We start from the raw sequence: 27687 nt of genomic DNA on the forward strand, positions 1-27687 counted from the left end.
TGAAATTCTGTGCATACCTTTTCTAAAACAAGTTTTTTGTGAGCAGAATTACTATAGTGATTACTGAAACTTGCAAACATTTCTCCAATTAGGTGTGAAAACAAATTACCACTAGCTGTCTCCAGTTAGGATTTCAGCTGACCATTTTCAATTTTTTTCAGCATCTGGATCCAAAAGGCCTGACTCCATGTAACTCACTGATTGCAATGGGGGCTGCCTATGCTCGGCACACCTGAAAATCAGGCCACTTGATTTAGATGCTTAACTTTAGGTCCCCAGATTGGAAAAATGTTGGCCTACATTCTGAAATGTTAATTAAGATATTTTGATGACTACTTCCTTGTTTTTACTGAACTTGGTTTCTCTAACTGTAGGCAGCATTACAAAACCAGCAGGAGGCAGCAGGGTCTTCTATGACTACCATGCCAAAGGTGAATGCAGCTGCCCCAGGAGAGAGCCCATCTGTTAATGGACAGGCCAATGCTCATACAGACATCCCTGAAAAAGAGCTGGAGCCAGATGCTCTGGAAGAAGCACTAGAGAATGGACCAAAAGGTATCACTAGAACGAGATTCCTTAATTTAAACAAGAAACCTGAGACTTTTGTTAGAGCCTAGTTCTTTGAGTGTTGTGCACCCACAGGGGAATACAGATAGGGACCGTGTGCTACATGCACCTGAAGTTGGAGAATTCCTGCAAGCAGCATCCATTGGTCTGCGCATGCACCCTTGCTCTCCTCATGCCTCAAACTGAGGGTATAAAGGGCAGAGCAGATGACCGCCTCTCCAGTTCCTTCTTGCCACCGCATAGCCTGGGTCAGAACCTCCCGGGTCCAGAGCACCTCATGGAGAAGACCATGAGGCCACAATGCCTCCCACAATGAGAGGTGATGCTGGTGCGAATCCATATCCACAGACCCTTATCAGCAGGCAGGAAATGCTCTCACAAGCCTAAGAGTAGGTCTTCCTCTAAATGTGCTTCAGATGACCAATGCATTTCTGCTTAAATTGAGCAAGTCTGCTTATTCAGCCTGTAAGGACTTAGATCATCCTAAGGTCCCAAGATCATGACACTAGAGCCCTGGTTCTATGGGCTTTTTCAGTACCAGACCCTGTACCAGTGACACCAAGTTCACTGGTACTGTCCAAGCTAAAACATCTACTGGGGGGAATTATGTGCTAAAAACTAAAAATTAGTGCATCCCCCCCCCCCAAAAAAAATTATGCACACAATATTTTAATATTCTGCAAAAATTTGCATATTATTTGTCAAAATAACACAATATAATTACACCAGTTTCAATTATTTTGGTAATTTATTTCAATATACTTGTCAGCAACTATGTCTGTAACAATACAGACAGCAAAAAAGATTCAGGAAATGTTTTTTAACAAATAGATTCCTTACTAGGCATATTAATAGAGAACTCTTGAGTAATAATTCATTTAAACTACAATACAGAACCGTATTTCCCGCATCCCTCAGAAGCAGTGCAAAGGCTTGGGGGAGTTGGGAACGGAGGGAGGTAATTGCTGGGAAGGAGCCTGGGTGTGAACTTGGAGGGTTGTTTGGTATGGATGGGCAAAGTAGGGAACAGGCTTTTGGGGGGGAGGAGGCGGGGGGGGGATTGTTAGGGAGCTTCCCCCATGCAGACCCTGTCTGACCCCTAGCCTCTCCAGTTCAGTTAGGCACATCTGCCCCTGTCCCCATGTGTCACTGTGCCCCCACTCAGGCACCTCTGTGCCTTATGTGGCCCTGCACTCCCACTCCCATCCCTTGCACCTCCACTCCCATTCAGCCCCTGCCCCAGTTTGTCCTCATTAGCCCCTGTCTGACTCCCCAGCACCCCTACACTGTCTGTTTCCCCATATCCCATGTCTCTTGGCCTGGCCCAACAGGCGCTATGAAGAAAGCAGGCTCTTTCTCTTCCCTAGCTGGCTGGGAGTGGCTGCTCTGTTCTAGTGACACAGCGCCCTTTGGTGGGCAAAAGGTGGAATGGCTGCAACTTTCCAGAAGCAGCTATTTTCTGCAAAAATAAAATAAATTATACGTGGCACATGAATTATGCGCATGTGTAGTGGTGCAGAATTCCCCCAGGAGTAAACATCAGGATACATCAGTTCCAGCAAGGAACACCTGACCAGAGCCTCAACCACTGGTGGTACCTTCCCCATCTCACACAGCACCTCCAATCCCATCAGCACGAGGGGATCACACCCAGGGAAGGCAGAGACTTATACTACACCAGAAGATGTTTTTCCTGTTCCCACGCCTCAATTTCCTCCATCATCTGGACCTTCTCTCACTAGGGAGATTTTAATTCTACCAGGGGATGTTGGCTGTAGCAGAAGTCTGTCCCCTCTTCCATCTACCAGTCTGGCTTTTCCTCCATTGGAACTGTTAGTATCACTGATGAATCCGGACCAAAATTTCTCTTCCTTGGGAGAATCTGAAACCCCCAGAGGAACCATCACCTCCCCCAAGAAAATCTAGCCCAGACAAGAAATCCAGAGCTTCCTGGTACCAACCTCCACCTTCGCATTTACCTCTGGACTGGTGGTGCCCCATGCATTGAAGACCTCTACAACCCCTTCCTGACACAGTTTATTGGTCATACTGGGGAATATGGGACCCAGATGCAGAGCCTGTTTGTCCTGTTAGGCAGTCACTCCACCATTCCCCTCTGAGGGAACATTTAGAACTTCCTCATGACCCTATGGAAGAGGAAGATTACAAACCAATTCCATCGGTTTTGCTGGTACTGACAAGATTGACATCTTCATCTCCTGATTTAGTAGTCACTCCAGTGTCTCCATCCCTTCCAGATGACCAGAAACCATTCCAAGAATGATTGTGCAGAACGGCAAAGGAATTCCTGATCTCCTTAGGAGAGGTCTAGATCCCTCAAACTCTTGGATATACTGCAGACTACTGGGTCTGGTCAAATAGTGCTTCAAGTTAATGAACCTGTTAAGCAATCTGGCATATACCAGTCATATGCACCCCTACCCCTAAGAAGACAGAGGAACAATATTTCATTCCAGCCAAGGGAGCGGAATTTCTTTTTACCCATCGCATACCTAACTCTGGTCATGCAGGCTGCCATTAAGAGATCTAGATGACAGTATCCAAAATCCTTCTGACAAGGAGGTTAAACATCTAGGCTTATTGGGAAGAAAGGTATTCCCATCCACAAGCTTTCAGTTCAGAATAGTGGAATATCAAGCACTGTTGGTTAAGTATGACTATCTGAACTATTCCAAGTTTACAGACTTTGTAGACGAGCTGCCATAGTAAGACAGAGCTCAGTTACAAGCACTTATTGAAGATCTGCTGGTGGTAAGAACCACACATCTATCAGTGGCTGATGCCACAGACACATTATCACGGTCAATGTTAACAGCCATTATAATGTCCTAACTCGTAGCTAGACCCCTCAGGATTTTCCAGGGAGGTGCAAAACACTGTAGAGGACTTGCCCTTCAACTAAGCCCATTTTTTTTCAATGAGAAGACAAATGAATCCTTACTCTGAAGGACTCCAGAGCCACCCTTCACTCCCTGGGAATCTATACTGTCATGCTGTCTGGAGTGACTCACGAACGGGAGTACCAACCTCAGAGCAGACTTTCAAAAAGCAAGGTGGACACTTCAACTGGTGGTATGTTCTATAATTAAATTTAGTCAACCCAGTACGAAATGTGAATTCCCAAAGTACTACAATAGTCTTATAACAGAGTCACACAGTCCCATTAGACACTATCTCACTACCCAGGCAAGCTGGACTATGTGATTAGTGAGCACACCAAAAATCACAGAACTTTCAGGTTACACCTAGTCCCAAGAGACCAGTCATTCACCCAAGTTGATTTACATCCCAGCTCTCACACCAGAGGCAACTCTGGTATCCAGTTCTATAGTAGACTAACTAAAGGTTTATTAGGTAAGAAAAAGGAATGAGTTATTGAAAGGTTAAAGGTGGTAAAAAATACATATACAGGTGAGAGAGTTTAGTATGTCTCTGCTACTGTTTGGAATTATAAACTGCCAGCTTCCCATGAGCCTTTTAGGGTTACCCAGAGTAACTTGGGAATTCCATCTTCTCGTTTCTTTATTCTGCCCTGTTAGAATTCAGACAGTCCAGAGATGAAGAATTCTTCCTTGTGTCCATATATATAGCTTCTTCTCTCAGAAACCAAGCTGACAGCAACAGTATCCTATAAGCATTTTATAAAATACTAAAAACACATTCTTATCAATTTAACATCCAATATTTATTTTGATAATGGTAACACACAGCAAAGCAAGACTGATTTCCAACTATGCATTTAAGTGTTCAGTGAGGCCTTGTCATGAGCTAGCAGTTGGTCTACCAGAGTCATATATACACCTGCCCCCAAAAGAAAATATCACAGGCAGCCCTATAAATCTAGACCAGTGACTCAACGGTTTTATCAGCGATCTTATGATACTCCTCATAAGAGCCAGAAGATGCAGAAGTCTCATTTCCTTGCAGCTCCCACATCTTCAGCACCATCCCCATCCCATCCCCTGGCTAAAAGATATTTTTGATGGCTGTTTAAGAACTGCAAACTCAATGATGCCGCCACTAACCAATCCCCACGTCCTTCAGGAGTTGTTTGGCACTTTTTCCACAACTGGCGTGCTGTAACATGGATAAATGGGTATTAAACATCATCCGATCTGGCTAAGCAATCAAGTTTACTGTTCTACTTCCTCTGAAACCCTCTCTTCAGGGATCATTCTCACAAGAATATTCTCAGGCAGAAAGTGGAGTCCCTTCTCCAACAAGCAACAATAGAGTAGGTAGCTCTCCAACACCAAGGAAAGGGCTTTTTACTCAGTGTACTTCCTTGTATCCAAAAAGAGAGGGTGATTGGAGACCCTGTCTTGATCTTTACAGTCTCCACCGCTTTTTTCGTACACTGAAATTTCACAGGGTCACATTGGCATCAATAATCTCATTCCTGGAAAAGGACATTTGGTTTACAGCTCCTGATGTGAAGGACACATACTCTTATGTGGATGTTCACCCCACCCACAGGCAGTTTCTCAGATTTGTGGTGGGTCCCAACCATTTCCAATACAGGGTGCTCCTGTTCAGCCTTGCCTGCACCCCAGGGTCTTTACCAAAGTCTTCCTGGTAGTTGCATTTCACTTCATCTAGAATGGCTTCACTGTCTGCCCTTATCTCAATTATTTGCTTCTCGTTGCAAGGACACACGAAGCCTCATTAATGCTTCAGCACCTATCCTCTTTAGGAGCCAGTGTAAACTTGGAAAAATCTATCCTCACAGTGACACAGACCATAGACTTTAGAGGGGCGACCCTGGATTCAGCCATGGCAAGAGCTTATCTACCAATGGACAGGTTTTGCTCCATGAGTGACCTGATAGACCAGGTTATGTGCAACTCTTGAGCACCACTCAAAACTTGTATTTCCCTCCTGGGGCACATGAATTCATGCATTTGTTATCCCATTCACCAGACTCTACTTACATTGCCTACAGGCATGACTCCAAACAGCATGTTCACCAACCAATCACACCACAAATATCTTAGTGACAATTCCTTCCAGAATAACATCATCTCTAAATTGATGGAAGGGATCCCAATCAAGTATGTGTGGGTGTTCTCTTCCCATACCTCTCACTGGAAAAGACAGTCATTAGATCCCTCCCTCTTGAGGGAGGAGGGGGGTGGCCCATGTGGACAGCCAGACACACAGGGCAGTTGGATGCCCCAAGAAGCCAGGATGTGCATCAATCTCTGGAACATCATTCAGTGCAAGAAGCTTGCAAGGCCTTTCTGCAACTTATCCAGTCCCAGCATGTCCTCATATTGTCAGATAATATGGCAATTGTCTGTCTTTAACATCTACAAACTAGGAAGGATGAGATCCATTTCTCACTGTGTGTAAGCTATCATCCTATAGAACTGAGGTGTCAATCAAATTACCTTGTTGGCAGCTTACCTTCTGGGAACTCAGAATGTGTTGGCAGACACCCTCACAGGCATTTTGCCACCAGTCACAAGTCGGAGCTGCACAATTCAGTAGTGAACAGTATCTTCACTCAATAAGGAAGCCCCACCTGGGATCTGTTTGCCTCCCAAACCAACTGGAAATGCAACATTTGCTGTTCCAAAGGTGCTCTAGAGCTACACACTCAGGGCAGTCCTCTCTTTCACACCTAGTCAGGGCATCTGGCTATGACTTTTCTCCCTTACCACTCCTATGTTGAGTCCCATGGAAGATTCTACAGGACAGGGCACGAGTCATCCTCATTGCCCCCAATTAGCCCAGACAGTTTTGGTTCCCAAATCTCCTTATATCATCTCACCCTCGGATCAGCATCCTGTCCTTTCCTGCTCTCCTGACCCAGGAGAAGAGCAAGATCAAGCATCTCAACCTCTCTGATGACTTGGTTTTTTGGATGGGCATCACTCTAGAATGTTCGCGCTCTAAAGCCGTGCAAACCATCCTGAGCAGCAAAAAGGACGCTAGGAAATGCTGTTCAGTCAAGGGGAAGTGTTTCCCCATATGGGCACAGATGAAACACATCTGATTCGGCAGATATTCCCCTTATTTTGGGCTATCTTCTCACTCAAAACTGGGCTCTTGCTCAGTCCTATAAGAGTCTACCTGGCAGCATTCAGTGCATGCCATCCATCCTCCATGGCTACTCAATTTTCAGTCACCCATTGACTAACAGATTCTTGAAAGGCCCAATCAGAACCTTCCCACCAGTAAGGAAGCCTACCTTTCACTGGGACTTGAATCTTGTTTTCAGCACTCTGACTCCCTTCAAACCACTAGGAACATGTTCCATGTATCACCTATCAATAAAAATTGTGTTCCTTCTGCCCATCACCTCAGCCGGAAGGGTGGGGAAACTCAGAGCCGTAATGGTGGATCCGCCATACGCTATCTGCAATAAGGACAAAGTCTTGTCTTATGACTACAGCCAAAGTTCACTCCCAAGGTACTTTCAGATTTTCCCCTTAAGCCAGTAAATCAGCTGTGGTTTTCCATAACCACATGCATCTGAGGAGGAGACAGAGTTCCGCTGACATGCAACATGCCGTGGCTTTTTACCTACAAAGGACAAAACCAACTAGAAAATCAAAGATTTTCTTGCTATAGCAGAATGACTTTGAGGCCACACTGTCTCTTCCCAGAGGATTTCTAAATGAATCTCAGGCTGTATCCTACTCTGCTACCAGCTGTCACTACTTCTCTCTCTTCCTCCTGAAGTAAGGGCTCATTCTACAAGAGCACAAGCTACATCAGTGGCAGTGCTTCAGGAAGTACCTATACTTGATGTTTGCAAGGCAGCCATATGGAGTTCTAGCCACACATTCGTGAGACATTATGCTCTGGTACAGGACTCCTCCATTGATGTATCCATTGGGAAAGTCTGCTGCCTGCATTCTCGCACCCTCCTCCTACTTGAGTACTGCTTGACAGTCATCACAGTGGAATGCATTTAGGGACCAATACTGGAAGAAAAATTACTTACCTTATAGTAACTGGAGGTTCTTTGAGATAAGTGGTCCCTATTTATATTTCACTACCCACCTTCATTCCCCTCTGCTTCGGATCATTCCTGGATTCACAGTAGAGAAGGGACTGGAGAGGCAGTCAGTCTGCTCTGCCCATTATCTCTTGGTCTGAGGCCCAAGGAGAGGAAGGGCACATCCATGGACCAATGGACACTGCTTACAAGAATCCTCCACCTCAGGATGCATAGAGTGCATGCGCCCCTACAATGGAATACAGATAGGGACCACACAGCTCAAAGAATTTCCAGTTCTGTAAAGTAAGTAACTTATCTGTTGCGCCCCCCCCCCCCCTCTCGTATTGTGGTTCTGTAGTTATCACTCCCTACTACCATGTCAGAGCTAGATGTGGTTCTTGGGCCCACTCTCTCCCTTTTCCAAAGCAGAAGGGATTGGGTATAAAGGCAGTGTGCTCAGTTCCTATGGAAGATGAAGAATGTGCAGCAACTCCATTACCTAAAGTAGGAGAGGGCTGGATGGGTTCCAAAGAGGCCCCATCCAGTCCTCTTGAGCTGAAGGTAGCTGACACACAAGACCATAGAGGGAAGGAATGTAAGGTAGAAGTTCTGTTGCAGAGCTTCTCTCTGTATAGGATCGGTTCCATAAGTGGGTCTTGATGGGGGAGTGGGGCTGTTGGTTGAATGCAGCGGGGGGCATATTCTCATGGACACTAGTTCCAAGTGTCTAAAGAGAGTGACTCTAAAGGAATAACTTGTTCTCTCCTTTCCGCCTGCCGCTGCTGCTCTCCCCATGATCCAGATCCATCTTCCTTCCAACCCAACAGACTGCAGCTCCTCGCTATTCCCTTGGCTCCCAGGGACAGCCCTGTTGTAACAGTCTGTGGAGCTGGAGGAGGAAAATCAACCCACTATCAGCTTCCCTTCCCCACTCCCCAGTTCTGTCTATCACTGTTCCTGGCTTCATCAGTGGCACTTGCCCACCTTCATCCAAAATCCTTGTAAGATTTGGGCAGGCCCTAGCAAGAAACTGGGGATGAGTTCTGGGTCCTATGTGAAAAAAGTGGAGCAGTTCTACTGAGCACATCAAAACAGCTTGTGTGTTTAGGAGTTACAAATCCTTGAAATGTTTAAAGGGTTTAAGTAACCTTGTGTAGCTGTCATAGAACCAGTGCCTTTGACTGTAGTAGTAACCCATATTGCACTGCACTGAAGTGATGTCTTAGGAATGAAATTTTGCCTGAATAAAGATAGATAGTATTGTCAGTCAGCTTGGATGTGCAGACAGCTGCAAATCGAATGACACGCTCAGCCAGACTTAGTTCTAAGGGGCAGATTTGTAATATGTGCAATGTTACAATGCAGGCTTCATGATATATTTCATGTGCGTTTGCTAGGCCTCCCTTAAAAGAGCATTGTCCTGTAGTAGCATGAAAGCTCCGTTTTGGAAGCAACCTTGAGACTTGCCCTGCAGAGGCTGGGTGGTGCCATGTCTTACAGAAGTGATTTGTTATTACATAACATTAAAATAGCTGTATTTTTAAAAGCAAATCATTCACTGTCCATGCTTTTTCCTTCCTCTTTAGAATCTGTTCCAGTGATAGCTGCTCCATCCATGTGGACACGACCCCAGATAAAAGATTTTAAAGAGAAGATCCGACAGGATGCAGACTCCGTGATCACAGTAGGCCGAGGAGAAGTGGTTACAGTCAGAGTACCAACTCATGAAGAGGGGTCGTATCTCTTCTGGGAGTTTGCTACAGACAATTATGACATTGGTTTTGGGGTATATTTTGAATGGACAGACTCCCCTAACACTGCAGTCAGCGTGCATGTCAGCGAATCCAGTGATGATGAGGATGAAGATGAAGGTATATTTGCTTATTTTATATACGCTTTTAATGATGTCCATTGGCCATACTCTAATGTAAGGGTCTCTTTTTTGTGCGCACCCTCTGCACAGCTGGTGTCCCTCTAAACATGAAATCTGTCCCTTCCAAATCTTAGTTACTAGTTGTTTCAAGTACCACATCTGACTGCGGCCAGGCTAAGGCAGTCATGGTCCTAGTTGCATCCACGTGTGTTGGCCCTCATGGCCCCACAACCCCTTGGGGTGAATGGCAAGGGCCACCCATATGGCTGAGGGAGGAGTCACTATTACTCCATCTTCTGGCAAGATAGGGCCTCCCTCCTGTCCAGACCACTGCTCCTTAAGCAGGCTGGGGAAATTCCCAGAGGAGAGAGGTTCTTACCCACTCAAGCAAAGAGGTCCTGCCACCAACACCCCAACAGAGCTGCAATGGGGGCTGACAGCAAGGGTAACGCACAATTCTCAGTGTGTAGGGGCCCCTCCCAGAGCAGTAGGGCTTTCAAAGTTAACACCCCATTGGAATAAATGAGGAGGTTAACACCTCTTTAGAACCTTTTCTTCAGGCTGTCTGCAGACACCACTGCCATGGTTACGCTTGGCTTACATTTCAGGCTTTTATTTTGCAACCACAAGGTCTGAAATACAACTTTTTAAAGTGAAAACTTCAATTCTAGGGATTGTTTGTTTGGCTTCAGGAGCCATGGCTCTGTGCATGTGTCTCAGTCCTGTTGCTGGTTTTTATGGTTCTATTCTACTATTTTGTTCTTTTCTCTTTTGGTGTGAAAGACACTCCAAGGGAAACAATCCTTGCTGCTGTTAAATGCTCAACTGATGAGCTGATTTTTTCTCTAATGATGATTGATTTCTCTAACTATTTTTTTTCTCTAATCTTGGGGCTGTAACAATAACACTTCAGAGAGAAGTGATTTAAAAAAAATTGTTCCTTCAACACTGAAGTGGTGCTCGTGTAGACTGTGGGAGTCGGTATGCTATGCTCCACCTTGAGCACCTTGTTCAAACGTTGCATGCTGGGGTGGAAGGATGATCTTGGTCTTGTGATCAAAGCAAGGGGGAGAGGCCTGGATTCTGTTTCTCATCCTGATACTTTGTCACCTTGAGCAAAGTCACTTAACCACTCTCTTGACTTCCTAATCTGTAAAACATATTCCTGGATATGGGTATTGAGAGGCAAAATTATTTCTGCACTGAGAGTTCCTTGATAGAAGGGGCCGTAAAGTGCAAAGCCTTTAGTGCTGGGCTGATGCTGGGACCTGTGGGGCTGAAGGTTAAGAGAAATCTTTGTTTTAGGACATGACCTTCAGGCTGTTAGATTTCCTAATATATGACTATGTAGTAGGCAAATCTGGACATCCCTGCTTCTGCTAGATACTGACCCAGATAACACTTGGTGCTAGCTAGGGTACTAAGATAAGCCACTGATAAGTGAAACTCTCCTTCATGGAACTTGGGAAAAAAAAAAATCTTAAACACAAAACGTCACAATGCCGAGTGTCCATTTTAGAAATAACTACACAGTATGGTGAAAGCATTCTTTGGAATTGATCTTTGGACATTGCTACATCTGATGGTTTCCTGCCTTTCCCTGTTGGCATTGCGGGGCTTATGTGCAGTGATTTGAAACGTAGAAAAGGAGCCTTTTGTGCATAAAATGTTCACATAGAAATGGAGGTTGGGTAGAGAGGCCCCTTTGAAAACTTCACCTGTAGATGATATGGTGTGATTAAAACAGGTGATCATGTAAGTGAGTTAAAGTAGCCTGATGTGAGGGAGAATGAGAAATACCACTCTTAAAAGTCAGAGATGGAAAAGACTGACTCGGTTGTCTTTCATTCTCCTGCCTCTGATGTATGAGTATCTTTACTGTCTAGTCTCCAGTGCTTTGTCCAGTATCGAATGACTCAAGCAATGAAATGCACACTTCCATTATTCTATATGTTGGACCAAAACTCAAGACATGGTGGTGAAAGTCTCCATGTACCTTTAATACTCCCCTAAAGGATGCAATTCCTGCACTGCTGACTTATTTTCCAGGAAGGAAATTAACCTCCCCATCCTCTCTTCCAAGGCCTGACGTTGCAATAACCCAGGTGGCCAAAGGCTTGGACCCAGGTCCCTTCCCTCAGCCACTGGGGAGTCTGGCATGCATTGCAGGAGCTTGTGACCCAGCCATCTGTCCTCTGCCACTGAACTGCTCGGCCACTGTCGGGTGTACTGTGTCCTGCCTGCAAAAACTGTGCACAGGGATGTGCTTGCAAGTGCACAACTGCTCTGCATAGACAAGTGAACAAAATGACCTGCGGATATTTTACAACCAAGTGAACCACATTTGGAAATGCCTCAGGCTATGACCTTAATTCAGCCAGCTGTGGTCTAGTCATCAGGTCAGGCCACCCCACTTAATGGGCTGTCCTTCAGCTCACATGAATAACAGTAGGTCAGCCACCCTAACTATTGTCAGGAGTTCAACAGTTAGCTCAGCTAACCTTTATTTTACTGTGCTGTCAGTTATTGAGTCTTTTCATTATCATAGAATCATAGACTTTAAGGTCAGAAAGGACCGTTATGATTGTCTAGTCTGACCTCCTGCCCAGAGCAGGCCACGGAATCTCACCCACCAACTCCTGTAACTCCCCTAACTTATGTCTGAGCTATTGAAGTCCTTAGATCGTGGTTTAAAGACTTCAGGGTGCAGAGAATTAACTCTAATCTTGAGCAAAAGTGGCTCTCGAGAGGAGTCTGAAATAGCTGGGCTTTGAGATCCTCTGACAAGATCTGTAAAAAGTGCTTATGGTGCAACTCTGAAATGCTGAGCACCAGTTGCTCTCATTGACTTTAATGGAAGCTGTGATGGCTCAAGACCCTTTGAAAATCAGGCCCTGGATCTGTTTATTATTTAACATTAGTGGATTCATAAAGTGCATGATTGATGAAGAAACCCAGGATCAGACTGAACTAAAGGCTGGTTTCCCCTTCGTTGTAAATGTAATGTCACAACAAAGTACCGCTCATAAAATGGATAAAGAACTTCCTCAGGCAGGAATAAAGAGACTAATTTCCGTACTTCATTTTAGAAATCTTACCTTAAATCTTCCTCATGAATGCTTAGTCCCTAACAATCTCCCCCCCGCCCAAAAAAAAAAACACAAAACAAAAAACCCACATGCTCCCAAATAGTTAAACATACCTCTTATTTTGTTACTCAAATAACACTGATTTGTGTCTTCCTGGTCCCTCTTGGACTAGCAAAACAAAAAACAAAACCCAGTCATTTTATTTTATTCTTTCTTTCTTTGCATAAAATCCCCCCTCATATTTAATGACTGATATTTATTTTTTCCACTACAGAAAACAGTGAAGAGAAATCCAAAAAGAATGCCAGCAAGCCTCAGCTAGATGAAATAGTGCCTGTATACAGACGAGACTGTCACGAAGAAGTGTACGCTGGCAGCCACCAGTACCCAGGGAGAGGAGTTTATCTCCTTAAATTTGACAACTCCTACTCATTATGGAGATCAAAAACAGTTTACTACAGAGTTTATTATACTAGATAAAGATGTTGCAGTGTCGGAGGCTGGGGCTGTGCAGAAGACATCATTTTATTCGGAATTTTCTTCAAACGTAATGGATCTTTTGAGTCTCTTTTACCCTGTCTGGTGTATCTATACGGTTTGTGTGTGAACTTTAACATTAAAAGCTGGGATTTTTCTGCTGCACAATTGTAATGAAGATCACGTTGGGCTTAGCACAGGACCTCCCAGCCCTTAATGGCATCAAGAGGTTAGCCAATGAAATCACTGGCTGCCAGTGCTTAGACTAAGTCACACTAACTGCATATACAAAACCTCCAAACTGTTACTTACTTACACACACAAGCACGTAGTGTCTGAACGGTTGTTGGTATGGTGTTGCCTGGTCTGTGTGCTTTGGGAATTTATGGTGATTTGTTATTAGACGGGGTCTCATCCTTAATGGGCAGAATTGGTTACGATTTGCAATGTAGCAAGTCTCTCCCTTAAAACTGTATTCGAATGTCAGATTTTTACACAATTAAAACTTGAACCAAGTTGTGTCTCTTCTGTTGTCATGCAAGAGATAACTTATTCCATCTCTTAAAACAGTGTAGTGAATAAAAGATGAATGGCATTTGTTTTCAGTGGGGCTGCATAGTCCAGATCAATACAACAGTACTGTAAAAATGGAGCCCCTTGTGTGACTTCAAAATTGGAAGAGATAACCAGGATAGCAATTGAAAATATGTGTAACTAGTGACACAAAGCAGAATCTTAGTGCCCCCTCCACCTACTGCTAGCCGTGGTGGGATTCTGACACTGAACCAGGGGATGAGTAAGTTCTTATCTTGTTTGCTGATTTGCTGTACGGGTAGACTTCAAAGTGAAATCAGTTTTCTGCACAACTCTCAGCTCTTGCTTTGTGTTTTTTGTAAACCTAAATCTGCACATAGTGCATTTAAACAGTTATCTCAATCATTTTGGTGAAGTGTAGGGATTAATGTTGCACTAATATTATGGAAATCACTGCCAGGAACAACCCATTTTAGCTTAATCTGGGGGTACTTGTGTGCAAACCCTCCATGCTTTAATTCTAGTTTGTAATTATGTTTTTCAGGGAAAAGCAGAATGTTCCTGCAGATCCTTAAATATTTTAGCTTTAATCTCCCATGCCATATTTCACAGATACTGTTAAAGCATTTTCATAGTTTGTGCTCTGAAAACAAATACAGATGGCTATCTGGTGCATATCTGCAGAAACAGTGCACTTTTCTATGGAGCTTTGTTCTGAAGGGATGAGAGGGGGTTCAGGTATGGTAAAGGTGAACTGCGCATTCTGCGTGGGTAATGCACTTGATTACTGTTGCATCTTTCTCAAATCACTTATTGCAGTAGGATTTCCATTGATTAGTGGCAGCTTGTACAGTTCCATAACAAATAGGGATGTTGGCGTTTGGGAGGCAGGGGGGTTGTTTGAATATGTGATTTGTATGTACATGATTCACTTTCTTTTTCTCACACCAACTGTGGAGAAAAGGCTCCTATAGAATGCTTAACTTGTCTTGGCATTTGGTTCAGCAACACACGACCAGCTTATAGCTAGCTAGTGCTGCTCCATCCAAAACACTTGTAAAATGTTCTACTCATGTGTACATACAGTATATAGGCCATGGAGTTAGGAAGTACCTTGCTTTTTAAAAAAATGTAAAAAATAAAGGCAGGCACTAATATTTCTTCCAGTTTTCAATTTAGATTTTGTCCATACAAAAAAGTTTGACTTTTCTCTTAAAAAAAAAATATATATATATATATAATTGTTCTTGGGAGCAGTGTATGTCGCTTTAACTGGCAGCATTTACTGTCGCGTGTTGGATGTCAGAACTTCTCAGTTTCCGAACTTTTTTATTGCCTCTGGCTGTTTAGTACAGTACAAGTGCGATTTAAAATACCTTGGAATAATATATTTAATCTTAATTAAAATACATTTATCTGTAACCCCTGTTGGCTTTTTATTAATTTTACCCCTGTAGATGGCTGTTCAAGTAGAACATGGTAATGTTTTTTTAAATGCCCTTCCTTTTTGTAAAGATGCACAGTATACAGCAACCTTTTCTCCCCTACTCTTCAGTTCTGCTGTACTTATACACTGCCCTGAGCATGCTAATGGTTGTCAATTAAAAACCACAAGGCTGTGTGGACAGTTTGCCTGAGGATGTGCATTGGAGAAGGTTAATGTCCCTCTGGGGTGGAGATTATCTGCACATAATGAGTATTTTCATTACTGTAGTAGTGGCTAGGGTGTCCTACTGCGCCAGACACTGCACCAACCGTTCCTGCCTTGAGGTGCTTAAAGTCGCTAGAGACATGGATCTAACGGAGTAAGCAACGTGATGGTGTCAAATAGCATGTTTGTGCCATAATTTTTTAAAAAACATTAAGTGGAAGTTAATTGAGTGGATTAGGCAAAGGAAGGGAGCATGAAGGGCTCGCAGAGTGCGGTTAAGGTGAAGAGAAACTGGCTTTGTTTTATACCCTCCTCCCAAAGCAGAGTGTCTCCAGTTAAAACTTTTCCCACAGAGTCCCTGCTCCAGCACCTATTGGGTGAGCTGTACCTGCTTTCTGCCAGTTTGTTTGAGCTCTGGCACTAAAGCCTTGCTGGACCTTTTCTTCCTTAGGTCAATGTGGTCTATGGGGAAGTAGGGCACTGCACACATCCTAGTGCCCCTGGGAGGAGTGTCACCCCTTCTGGGTGTGGAGACAAGTCAGGGGAAGAGATGATTCCAACTGGGCCCATTTTCCTTTCCTCCCAAAGCTGCATTACCTGCTCAAGCTGTGTGTCTGCTCTTGCCAGCTGCTGACTCCCTCAAAGTTCAGGTGCGGACCCTGGCTGAGAGCAAAACGGGAAAGATTTGTGAGTTGTAGTTGCTGTGTTTTTTCCAACCCTTCTACTCAGAATTCTCTGGGCAATATTCCCTAGGACATCCACTCAATGGCACTGGGACTATGACCTAGGGCTTTGGCCTAGCTGTGAAAGTCATGGCCTTCTGTTATCCATCTCCCCAGATCCCATCTGTATACTTGTCCCATCTCTATAGAAAGAGGAAAGCAGTCTAGAGGGGATTAAAAGATGCTACCCTAGCAAGGGGTGAATGTGCTAGATTGCCTCCACCCTTGTGTACATGGAAGACACAACTCAGCCTAAATCAGTATAGGAGCAAGCCTCTGTGGGTAGTAGAGAAACAGAAATGAAAAAACTAAAGGTGACTGCAGCTCCCCTTCCAGCCGCAGAGAGCAGTGAATGGTAAGGGGAAAACTTGTGCAGGATGGTGGTTCTCCTGCAGAGGGTGCATCTCTATGCTGCCTTCAAAGGCCTGCATGTAGTATAGTAATCAAGTTTAGATCCCACTTTAGCACATCCAAATCGTTATAGTATACCTCCCAACCCACTCTCACATGGGGAGGGTTGTGAGGAGTGACATGGGGGTGGAAATGGACAGTGAGGGTACCCCAACAGCTGTGGTTCTATACTATAGCCATACAAGTGCTTCAGAGCAGTAACTACCCTCAATACTTTCCTTAATTAGTTTGCACTCTTTTGACACAGTCCACAGGGAGAGATCTGATTCTCATGCTGTTCAGTCATAAAATATACTTAGATCAGCAGAACATGTACTAGTAGGAAGTATAGTTCATTAGTATTACTCATCACATCTAGGTGTAGACTAGGTTAATGTGAAAGCCAGGTAGTTATGGGGATGAGCCATATATGCTCTTCCCTTGTGTATATGCAAAATAGCTTCCCTACCTGAGCATCATAGTTGTTTTGTAATTTAGGACTATAGCCTGTGAAAGCTTCTTTGGAAATAATGCTTTGTGGGGGAAAAACAGTGTAGCTAATTCTTACACAACCCACTCATATCCTAATGCCAGCAATGGGACTGATGCAAAGTGAAATCAGATAGTCCAAAATAAGTGACACTAAGGGGTTATACATGCTACTTTTGGCTATGGTAAGAGTAATTATTTAAACTGAACTTTACACCATTTGTTTTCTCCACTCATCTTGAATAATTTAAAAAAAAACAAATGTTGTTTTCAGGTGCTAGCACAAGGCTGGAATGTTTGTATTTAAATAGTCCCCGTCTCAAGAGTTTGGTTTTCAAACCCTCCGTCCCTTTAAAAAAAATACCCTGAGTCTGACTCAGCCCCTCATGATTCAGCAATAGAAGTTAGTTTTTACCCCAACATTAGCTTAAAACCTCTCTAAATTTGAATTTAGAAGGACTGTTCTAGTATTGAGAGACTTGTTCTAAAATATATATTCCTTCAGCAAATGCTATTTTTAAAGTAATTGAACCAAAATTAACATGTTTTTTGTATATTCTGCTACCTGAAGAGATACTTGTGCAAGACACTGAATGAGTAGTACCGATAAGTTGGGTTTTTTTGTTCACTTCCTATGAAACAATGTCAAACATACTGAGGGCTAAAAACACATGTAGCTTTGGAGGGATTAAGATTACATGATGTAAAGGGGAAAACTTCCTCTGTATCTTATCTGATTGGATTTATTCCTCCTGTGTACAACTTGATCACTGCTCTAGCAGGTACCCAAAAAGAGAAATCTGCTTGGAATGACTCCTTTTCAATTGCCTCTTGCATTGTGCACCATGATGCAGTGAGATCTTCTTCTAGCTTACCTTGCTTCTGTATACATGCTCAAGCCTGGTCTACACTAGGAATTTACATGGGATAGCAGCTGTGTGTCTTGGGGGTGTGGAAAAATCCACACCTGAGAGACGTAGCTATACCCACCTAACCCCCAGGAAAGACAGTGCTACATCAATGATGAAGAATTCTTCCATCAGCCTAGCTACGCTCTCTGTTGGCATAGGTAGTGTCTACACTGAACCACTGCAGCTGCACTGCTGTACTGTTTTTAAGTGTAGACATACACTAAGGGTATGTGGCTCCATCCCCATACTTCACACTGAAGCCTAACCTTGTCTTACAGATTTAACATTTCCATGAATAAGCAGGACTATAGCCAGTTTGTGTTTTTTATCTTATTGATGACAAGTCTGAACCAGTGTCTCCATCATCCTCTTAAAACTCAGTTCAGTAGAAAGAAGCACTGTCTGATAGTTATAATGCAGGAGTCCTAGCTATGCCCAGCCTTAGTGCAGCTTTCATGCATTAGTTTAAGCAAGTCACTTGGGGGCCAGCTTCAAAAATGGATTTAGGCACCTAACTCCAAAATTTAGATCCTCAAAACTTTCTTAGCTACTACCTAACGATGTAGGTATCAAAATTCCATAGGCCCCCAATGTTCTGCTGGTGAGCATATACTGTGGCACCTAGCTCCCACCTATCTTACCTGTGGTGTCTGATCTGGTAGACGTTCTCAGGGGCCACTTAAGAGCATGCCTCCTGAATTACGTTCTACACAAAACCTAGCCGGGGAGGTGGAGGAGCCCCACCACTCTCCCCTTTCTGGGCAATACCCTAGTGGTGAGCACTCACCCTGGACCTAGGAGGCCAAGATTCAGATCTCCCCACCCTCTGCTTTGGAGCAGGGTCTTGAACCCAGGTCTCCCACCTCCCAGATGAGTGCCTTGGGTCTCCTTGGGTAATCTCACTCTCTCCTGTTGAAGCTGTTCCAGATGTAGACAGCCATGGCAGCTGGGACTGAAGACAGGTTTCCTGGAAGCATGCGCTAATCACTAAACTAGAGTCCATTCCTCTGTATAAATTAGTCATTGGGCTGAAGTGGAGCAGTTTCAACAGGAGAGCTTGAGAAATACCCTCTAGCACTATTTTTCATGCGAAAGGGCTGAGCTGGCTTAGGCACCTAAATCTAGAAGTGGGGTCACAGCTGGATCTCAGCATTTCCTACTGCCTAGCTTAGGCAGCTCCCCACACAGCAGGCTGGCTTGTGAATCCCTTTCTTTGGCACCTCTGTTCATGCAGTGTACAGGGAGCCTAGGCCAGGGCTGAGGCGTCCACTGGCTGGCAGGGTACCTGTGGCTGCAGCTCTTGGTGACACTAGCTCCATTTCTCCAACTGTAAAATGGGGTTAGCAACAGCCACCTCCTAGGCGGCTTGATTCGCTATTTGCTTTGAGATTGTTGGATGGGAAGCACTATAGAACGAATGTGTATTTTATCTGCCTGCTTAGTACATGAACCACCTCCTACAGCAGATAATTTTACTGAGGTTACAGTTGGATGTGGAAGGACTCTTCATGTTTGCTTAACATCGTAATTCTACAGAGGTAGGTAGGTCAAGAGGCAGGAAATAAACATCGCTGGTTACAATGCAATGTGCAGCATTGTGGCTAAAAATTGAAAGGCAGTGACTGACTCAGAGGTCCTCCCCTCCCCCCCACACCAAAAGAGTGACCTTTCACTCCCTCCCCCAAAGGAGCTGAAGAACAGTTCAAGTTGATTCTGCCCAGAAATTGTTAACCGTTGGCTGGCCCATGGATAATGAGTTGGTCTCAAATTCTTAGTAGACAAACTTGTATCAATTAAATTCAAAATAATAATGGCCATTTATGTAGGCTCATCCTTAACTATGGAGCTGCCACGGCTGCCTCCACAGTTAGCACAGCTACAGTAAAGAGGATAGAATATTTTGCAGAAGCAGTAAATGATCATGGCTTCAGGGCATACGCTAGCCTGCACCGGAAAGTTGTTAGTGCTTCTTTTAAACTTCATCTGAAGCATCTGGTAGTGGCTACCAGCACAGCCAGGCTAGTGGACTGGAAATGACCACTGCTCTGATGCAGTAGGTCAGTTCTTATGTTCCTCTCCTTAATTGCCCCAGAGAGGACTGAATAGGCCAAGATGTTGAACTATGCTCTCATCTCTTACCTGCCCTGGCTCAGGGTCAGGCATGCTAACAGTTTCTGCACAGTAAAGCCAATTTTTAAACCCTGTAAGAGGGCCAAGTTCCACCCAGGATGTGCTTGGCCCAGCACTGCGGGGAACCTGATACTATGTCCTTTAACCAAGAACATGTTTACAAGGGGTGATGATTCACTTAGCATTCATAACTGAGACAGAAACTGCAGGCAGGTGAAATTACCAGAGGATTTCACATCACGGAGGAGTTGGACTATAACCCTGATCCTGTGACAACTGAGGTCAATGGTACAGGATCAAACCCTCAGAGCACAAGTCTCAACCCTTAAAGAGGCAGGAAAAGGTTCTCTCTGCTCTGTAGGCTGGCCCCATACTAGTCAAAGCCCAAACAGTCCACGAGGCATGTCTAGGATACCCATCGCTCTAGGTGCCACATTTAGATGAAGTTTGTGCAACACTCCTTCCAAAACCAATCATTAGAGTTGGAGGGTGAGATTAAAAACGTAACACTTTAGTTCTCTCTCTCAGACTCTAAAATAAAAGATTGCATCTCAAAGTAGAATAGCCTTTCCTGTGACAGAGACCAATCAAGCTGCTTTCTCTTTGTGCCCGATATTAACTCATTGAAAGAGTCCTCCTCCCACCCTCAAGCTGTCCCTATCAAAATCCTCTCTGAAAGCTATTTGGGGAGGGACAGTCTAACTCCAGATTTCAGAGTAGCAGCCGTGTTAGTCTGTATTCGCAAAAAGAAGAGGAGTACTTGTGGCACCTTAGAGACTAACCAAGCTTATTTGAGCATAAGCTTTTGTGAGCTGTAGCTCACGAAAGCTCATGCTCAAATAAATTGGTTAGTCTCTAAGGTGCCACTAGTACTCCTTTTCTTCTAACTCCAGAAATACCAAGAGTAATTTCTGGTAAAAATACAGATTAGGAAACTACAAATAGACCAGCTTAAAACCATAAATAAAATGTGCAAAAGTCTCTTTTGGCAGAAAGCCTAAAACTGGATTCCAAAATTCAAACCAAAAAGGCTTCTCCCTTGGGGCAAGAAGCTCAAAGATTAATATCCCCGAGATAAAGATTGAAATAATGTCCTCAAACAGCAGAGGAAGGAATAATCATTGTATGTAAACATAATAGGACGAAACAGAACAAACAACCAACAAAAATCTGCACTTATACACAGCTGTAGTCAAAGCACTGTACAAATCAAATTTTTTTTTAATACTAGTTGCCCATACTTATTTGAAGTTCAAGGCTAAGGCACCACAGTACAGATATTCTACTCTTAACATGCTGAACTGTCCCCTGAAAACTGCATGAATGTGTTGCCACCCAGGGATTCCCTTTTGGAAAGGGCCATTCCCTGCTAGCCACTGACGCTGGCTTTCAGGCTGCTATAAGAATTCAGCCCCCTGTGTACAGTGGGCAAGAATAGCAGTTTTTTCTTGCACCTTCCGTCTTTTGTCTGGAATATGTACTTGTTGGGCACACCACTGAGTACTCTACTTTGCCACTTACACCTGCTGAGTAACCTACAGCATTGACCTGGCCCACAGACTTGGAGAAAGGTTGCACCCACTAAATTCATGCTACCCATGGCTCCGTGGGTGTTTTCCCAGGGCAAAAGCCTGCTGCAGGAAGTTAGAACAGCTTTCTGGGCCTGGTGTAATCCCCACTGTCTGTGGAGTTACACCAGGAATGGTTTGGCCACCTAAATCCACACTAGTGTTTTATTCCTTGTAGACCAGCGTATTACATTTGATGCAAGTTAAAGGGGAAGACTGTCCCTTTACACAATCGGATCTTGGAAACAGGCAGATTTCAGTACTCCCCTTCCAGCTCCTTTGAGAGAGACAAGGGGGGTGAGGTAATATCTTTTAGTGGACCTGCTTCTGTTGGTGAGGGAGACAAGCTTTTGAGCTTCAGGTCTGATGAAGAGCTCTGTGCGGCTCAGAAGCTTGTCTCCCTCACCAGCAGAAGTCGGTCCACTAAAAGATATTACCTCACCTACCTGTCCCTTTCATATCCTGGGACCAACACAAATACAACTACGCCGCAAACTCCTTCAATAGCAAATCCTTAAAGGCCAGCCTGTCACCATTTGTTTGTTTACCTTTTGTCTTTTCCTTTCCGCATGAAAGTCAGCAAGATCAGTCTCCCTTTTGCTTATCAGGAGTTTGGCTTACAGGTTTTCAGGGCTATACAAAATTCTTCAGATACCATCACCAGACTGACCAATCTTGATAACACACACTGTTTTACCCCTTCAAGGCATTTTACCCATAACTACCTAATTCTATCTGTGAGACGGTAAAGGAGTAGCATTATCCCCGTTTTACAGATGAGGAGAGAGGGTGGGATTAAGTAATTTGCCAGACGCAAGGGACTGAGCATTCAAATTTGTGAATTCCTGTCTCTGATCAGACCATTTCTATGAGGTCCACATGACTCAGACATGCCATACAGCCCTGCTGCCATTAACTTCAGACCCAGTGTCAGTGCCTGGAGTCCCCACTACCCTATAGAATCACAGAATCATAGAGTATCAGGGTTGGAAGGGACCTCAGGAGGTCCCTTGTCCAACCCCCTGCTCAAAGCAGGACCGATCCCCGACTAAATCATCCCAGCCAGGGCTTTGTCAAGCCTGACCTTAAAAACTTTTAGGAACCCTGGAGCCATGTGAGCCTGAATGATGCTCTCTAAAGTCCACATGACCAGCATGGAAATACACTGCTATTCTTGGGAAAGAATTACAGGTAAGCAGTGAGATTTTCCCTCATTCCCAATCCCAGCTGTAACTGATTGGTACTTATCTCTGCTCCTGTCATACTGCAGAGACAACTTCAGCAGATAACCGAACAAGCTTCAGCTATTTATTACACAAGCAGTATTTTGTCTTGTCTACAGCCAAACATGGAAGGTGCGTGCCTGTGATAGCTGCTTCCAGAAGTCTGTACGCTGCCCTCTCGCGTCATCCCTTGTTCCTCCCCCACCCTCTGCTATGAACAAGGAGAGGCCTTTCTGGCTTCTCCTTCTAGTGAATACCTCCATTGGCCCTGCAGTCTGCCCCTTCCTTTGGCTGCGGCTCTCAGCACTCGCACTGTTCCTCTGCTGGGAAGAGCAGGCCAGCAATGCCACTCACAGCTGACAATGCTCTCCGCCATCAGCAGTGCAATACCCTCCTACCATGGGACCCAGGGAGATCAGAATCCGCTACCATAAACTGCTTGCTTTGTGCCATTGCTGGCACCAGGTACCCAAGTCTAGACCCAAGCAGCAGCACAAACTTGTGTTCACTGCACCCCCAAGCTGCTCTCTGCTGAAATTTATTCATTTACACTTTGAATCCTACTTCTGTTGAAGTCAATAGGGGCAGGATTCGATCTTTCACTTTACCCCTCAGTCCATTAGCTTCCAGCCTCCAAAGGTGAGCTAGAAAGCAATTAGGTTGGTGCCTTTCCTTGCTTCTTTAATTCAGTTCACAGCCACAAGGGCCCATTAGATCATCTATGTCAGTGGTTCTCAACAAGGGCTATGGGTACTCCTCAGGGTACCCAGAGGTATTCCAGGGGGTACATCAACTCAGCTAGATATTTGCCTAGTTTTACAACAGCCTACATAAAAAGCACTAGTGAAGTCAGTACAAAACAAATATCATACAGACAAATGACTTGTTTATACTGCTTTATGCACTGAAATGTAGGAACAATATTTATAGTCCAATTGATTTAGTTTATAATTATACGGTCAAAATGAGAAAGTAAGCAATGTTTCAGTAATAGTGTACTGTCACACTTTTGTATATTTATGTCTGATTTTTGTAAGCAAGTAGTTTTTAAGTGAGGTGAAACTTGGGGGTACGCCAGACAAATCGGACTCCTAAAAGGGGTACAGTAGACTGGAAAGCCACTGATCTAGTCTGACCTCCTCCCTAACACCCAGTTATCTCTGTATTACGCACAATTACTTGACAATTAAGTGATATTATGAAGTTATTATGGAATTGCTGTATCATGGAAAGCCCCGGTCTCAATAAGTATTCACCGTTGCTGACAGGGCCTGTAGCAGGTACACACAAACTGGAGGCCAGTGAGGGGAACTTAACTTTAGCAACTGTGTTTTGACTGGATGATAGGTATGCTAAGGAAATTTGCTTGAGCTGGAAGGAGCTCCATCCTTCTCTGTCTGATGGGAGTGGAAAAGTGAAAAGTTTCCAAAGCAGGAGACAGGCAGCAAGTGACCAAAGCAAAGGGTTATGAAAGCACTCACAGGAAGTCTGGGCAGGAGGACGGAAGCAGCCAGACTGACCAAGGTCAGAGGAAGCAAGCTGACCTGGGGGAAGAGAAGGCTCCAAGTTTCAGAACACAAGACATGCACTGGAACTGAAACAGAAGGATGCTGGACGAGCCCAAAGGACTCTAACCCCAGCCCCAGGACTCCCTGGAGCGGTGAGGAAACTGAGGCAAGGAAATGCATGTAAGGTTTATTATTCTTCTATAGATCTGTGTATTTCTCATATGATTAAGTAAAGAGCAATAATGTGTTAGACTTTTGTGCAAAGAGTGTGTGTGTGTGAGAGAGAGAAACCAGCAGTCTGACACCTTTGGGTGAAGTTCTGGGAGAAGGTGTGTTTAAGCTACAGGGGGAGTCAGAGGAATAAGCACTACTTCCAGAGAGTGAGCAGGGGGAGTATGTCATCACAGCTCTCGGGAGAGGGTGCTAGACAGAGGATCTGCACCCCAAACTTGTGCCTTGGGACAGTGCCCGGGCTCTGTTCTGACTCTGGGGCTTGAAACACGCAGGGATTCAACAACTGGATCTCCTCACTGCAATCCAGTGAGCCATGAACAGGGGGAGCCCAACCAGGTCTGTGACAGGCGACTAAGATAGGTCATATATTCATATATCACACACACAAATTGTGAAGGAGAAAGTGGGAGGAGTTACAAAGGGATCTCACCAAACAGGGTGACTGGGCAACAAAACGGCAGATGAAATTCAATGCTGGTAAGTGCAAAGTAATGCACACTGGAAAAATAATCCCAACTATACATATACAATGCGGGGGTCTAAATTAACTTTCATTAGGCAAGAAGGATCTTGGAGTCACTGTGGATAGTTCTCTGAAAACTTCCACTCAATGTGCAGCAGTGGTCAAAAAGGCTAAGAATATATTAGGAAAGAGAGAGAAAATAAGACAGAAAATATCACAATGCCATTCTGTAAACACATGGTGAGCACCTCTCCATGAATATTACATGCAGTTCTGAGCGCCCCATCTCAAAAAGGATATAGTGGAAATGGAAAAGTTTCAGAGAAGGGCAGCAGAGGTGATAAAGAGTCTGGAACAGTTACCATAGAGGACAGACGATAAAGATAAGGGCTGTGCAGCTGAGAAAACAGACTACCAAGGATAGATACCACTGAGATGTAGAAAATCATGACTGGTGTCGAAAAAGTGAATAGAGACGTGTTATTGACCCTTTCACACAATACAAAAACTAGGAATCACAGGTGACGTTAATAGGCTGCAGGTTTGATACAGACAAGAGGAAGTAGTTTTCACGCAGTACATAAGTAACTTTGGCACTCCTTGCCACAGGATGTTGTGATGGCCAAAAGTGTAAGTGGGTTCAAAAAACGGACTGGTGGTTAGGTCCATCAATGGCATTTATCCAAGATAGTCAGGGGGACAACCCCATGCTCAGGGCAACCCCCCCATAATTGTCCTGTTCTGCACACTGCCCCTGAATCTCTGGTATAAGCCTCTGTCAGAGACAGGATCCTGGGCAAGATGAAGCATGGTCTGACCCAGTGTGACAGTTCTTCTGTTCTTAAGTGGCACTGCTCTTTACCTAATAGCCTGGTAGTTAAAGTACTTATCTGGCATGTGGGAGACCCAGGTTCAAACACCTAAGAAATTCAGAAGGCTAGAAACGTAATAATGGTGTGCCCGTATTCCAACAGGGCAAGCAGGATGAGCCTGGGCAACCATAGGCTAGTTACCCTGACATCAGTCCCAGGCAAAATAATGAAAAAGTTGATAAGGGATTCTATTAATAAAGAATTAAAGGATAGGAATAGAATCAATGCCAGTAGACATGGTTTTATGGAAAATGGGGCTCATCAAATAAACCTGATTTAATTCTTTGAGGAGATTATAAGTTTGGTGGATAAAGGTAACTGCAAAGATGTCATATGTTTAGACTTTTTGAGGCCTTTGATTTAAGGAATCATGTTTTAGCCCCAACAGATATTAAAGACTGAATGTCAGGGATTTATAATAGAGCCGTTAAGCACATTTTGCTCCTCCAGAGCCTACACGGTTGATATAGTCCAGTGCACTATTTTTCTCAGCCCTCAGAACTGTTGTGGAGTAAATCACACTGCACACAGTGTTTCTCTATTAATCCATGCCCACTTTTCCCCTTCACTGCATTCGATAGCCACAAAGACTTGTTGCACCAAGAGAGGGGAAAAAACGACGACTCCTTCCTCCTCGCTGGTTCAGACTTAATAGGCGCTGCCTTCCCATTTTATTAAACAACCTGTGGCATAAGGCTGAGAGTTTGTTTTGCCCAAGAAATACTGGGTGGCAGGTTATTCACTTTAAGGTCATTTACCACAAAGCCCTGAATCATATCGAGAGTATGATTTGAGGGCCAAACGAGAAGCAAATGACATATATATTATTAATACTTTACAGTTGGACACAGTGTTTCCTCTAACTTTTTACATCCATGTGGGGAATGAATTTTGTTATGTGCACCAATATGGAGGTGATGTGTGACACAACACCTTCATATTGGTGCACATAACAAAATTCATGTGGCGGGGATGGGGCTGAAGGGTTCGGAGTGTGGGAGGGGGCTCAGGGCTGGGGCAGAGGATTTGGGTGTGGGTGTGATGGCTCTGGCTGGAGGTGCAGGCTCTGGGGTGGGGCCAGGAATGCGGGGTTCACGGTGCAGGAGGGGCTCAGGGCTGGGGCAGAGGGTTCAGGTGTGGGGGGTACAGACTCTGGGGTGGGGCTGGGAATGAGGGGTTTGGGGTGCAGGCTGCCCAGGGGCTACGGTGGGGAGAGAGGACTCCCCCCAGTCTTCTCTCGCCTCAGCAGCTCGGGGCTGGGGGAGAAGCGCCTCTCCCTGGCGGCAGCTGGGTGGCCACGCAGCTTAGAGGGAACTTAGGTTGGGTAGGAACTTTTCATTTTGATCCACCCACCACTAAAATGCAGTCATCTCTGGTGCAATATGGCAGTTGCTTAACAGCACTCAGCAATACTACACCAGTGTTTTAGGGCAGCAAGTGAAGAATCCCTTATCCCACTGAGTCTCTGGGAGTAGATAGCTTCTTAGAGGGCAGCTGGTGGTGGACGGGGGAGGGGAAGAGATTAAAGAAAAACCAGGGACCATATGAAAGAGACCTGACCCTAACCAAAAACATATAAAGAGCCAAACTCTGATAGAGGCTCAGCACGGAATTCAGGGGGACTTGGAGCTTGGATCAGCTATAAAGAAGCAACTTTTAAAAGAGTAAGAGTAAGAATAAGGTCTGTGGGGCAGGTGTCTTTCACTGTTTGTACAGCACTTAGGACAATGGGGCCCTGATCTCTGGGCACTACGGCAATACCAACAACCAACCAACCACCATAGGCCTGAATCAAAAGGATACCCTCCATTCTAAACGTTTGGGATCATTCACATCTTGAGCCTAATGCTGCAGCTCAGCCCATTCTCTTGATCAAGTGTAAAATGGACAGACTATCTTCCTATCTTCTCTTCCATTGGGCTTTCATCCAAAATTCCCTTATTAATAGATTCCAAGGCCAGAAGGGACAATTGTGATCTAGTCCAGTGGTTTGCAAATAGGGGTATGCAGAGGTCT

The 27687-nt window shown here is 44.5% G+C and overlaps 1 protein-coding gene and 1 long non-coding RNA gene across 2 annotated transcripts in view; one reads left to right on the top strand and one right to left on the bottom strand.

The window, feature by feature from the left end:
* The window catches only part of ACBD3 (acyl-CoA binding domain containing 3), a 32659-nt gene extending 17727 nt beyond the window's left edge, over nucleotides 1–14932 (top strand). Inside the window, exons 6-8 of the mRNA XM_007071704.4 lie at nucleotides 375–555; nucleotides 9124–9408; nucleotides 12774–14932. Of these exons, the coding sequence (XP_007071766.2) occupies nucleotides 375–555; nucleotides 9124–9408; nucleotides 12774–12979 (672 nt within the window). The 3' untranslated portion in view covers nucleotides 12980–14932. The remainder of the gene's footprint in view (nucleotides 1–374; nucleotides 556–9123; nucleotides 9409–12773) is intronic.
* Nucleotides 9849–27687, bottom strand: part of LOC122465169 — a 58486-nt gene continuing 40647 nt past the window's right edge. The window contains exons 2-3 of the long non-coding RNA XR_006289794.1: nucleotides 15759–15824; nucleotides 9849–12667 (exon numbers count right to left, since the gene is read on the bottom strand). This is a non-coding gene — a long non-coding RNA (uncharacterized LOC122465169). The remainder of the gene's footprint in view (nucleotides 12668–15758; nucleotides 15825–27687) is intronic.

Source organism: Chelonia mydas, chromosome 3 (assembly GCF_015237465.2).
Source record: "Chelonia mydas isolate rCheMyd1 chromosome 3, rCheMyd1.pri.v2, whole genome shotgun sequence".
NCBI lineage: Eukaryota > Metazoa > Chordata > Testudines > Cheloniidae > Chelonia > Chelonia mydas.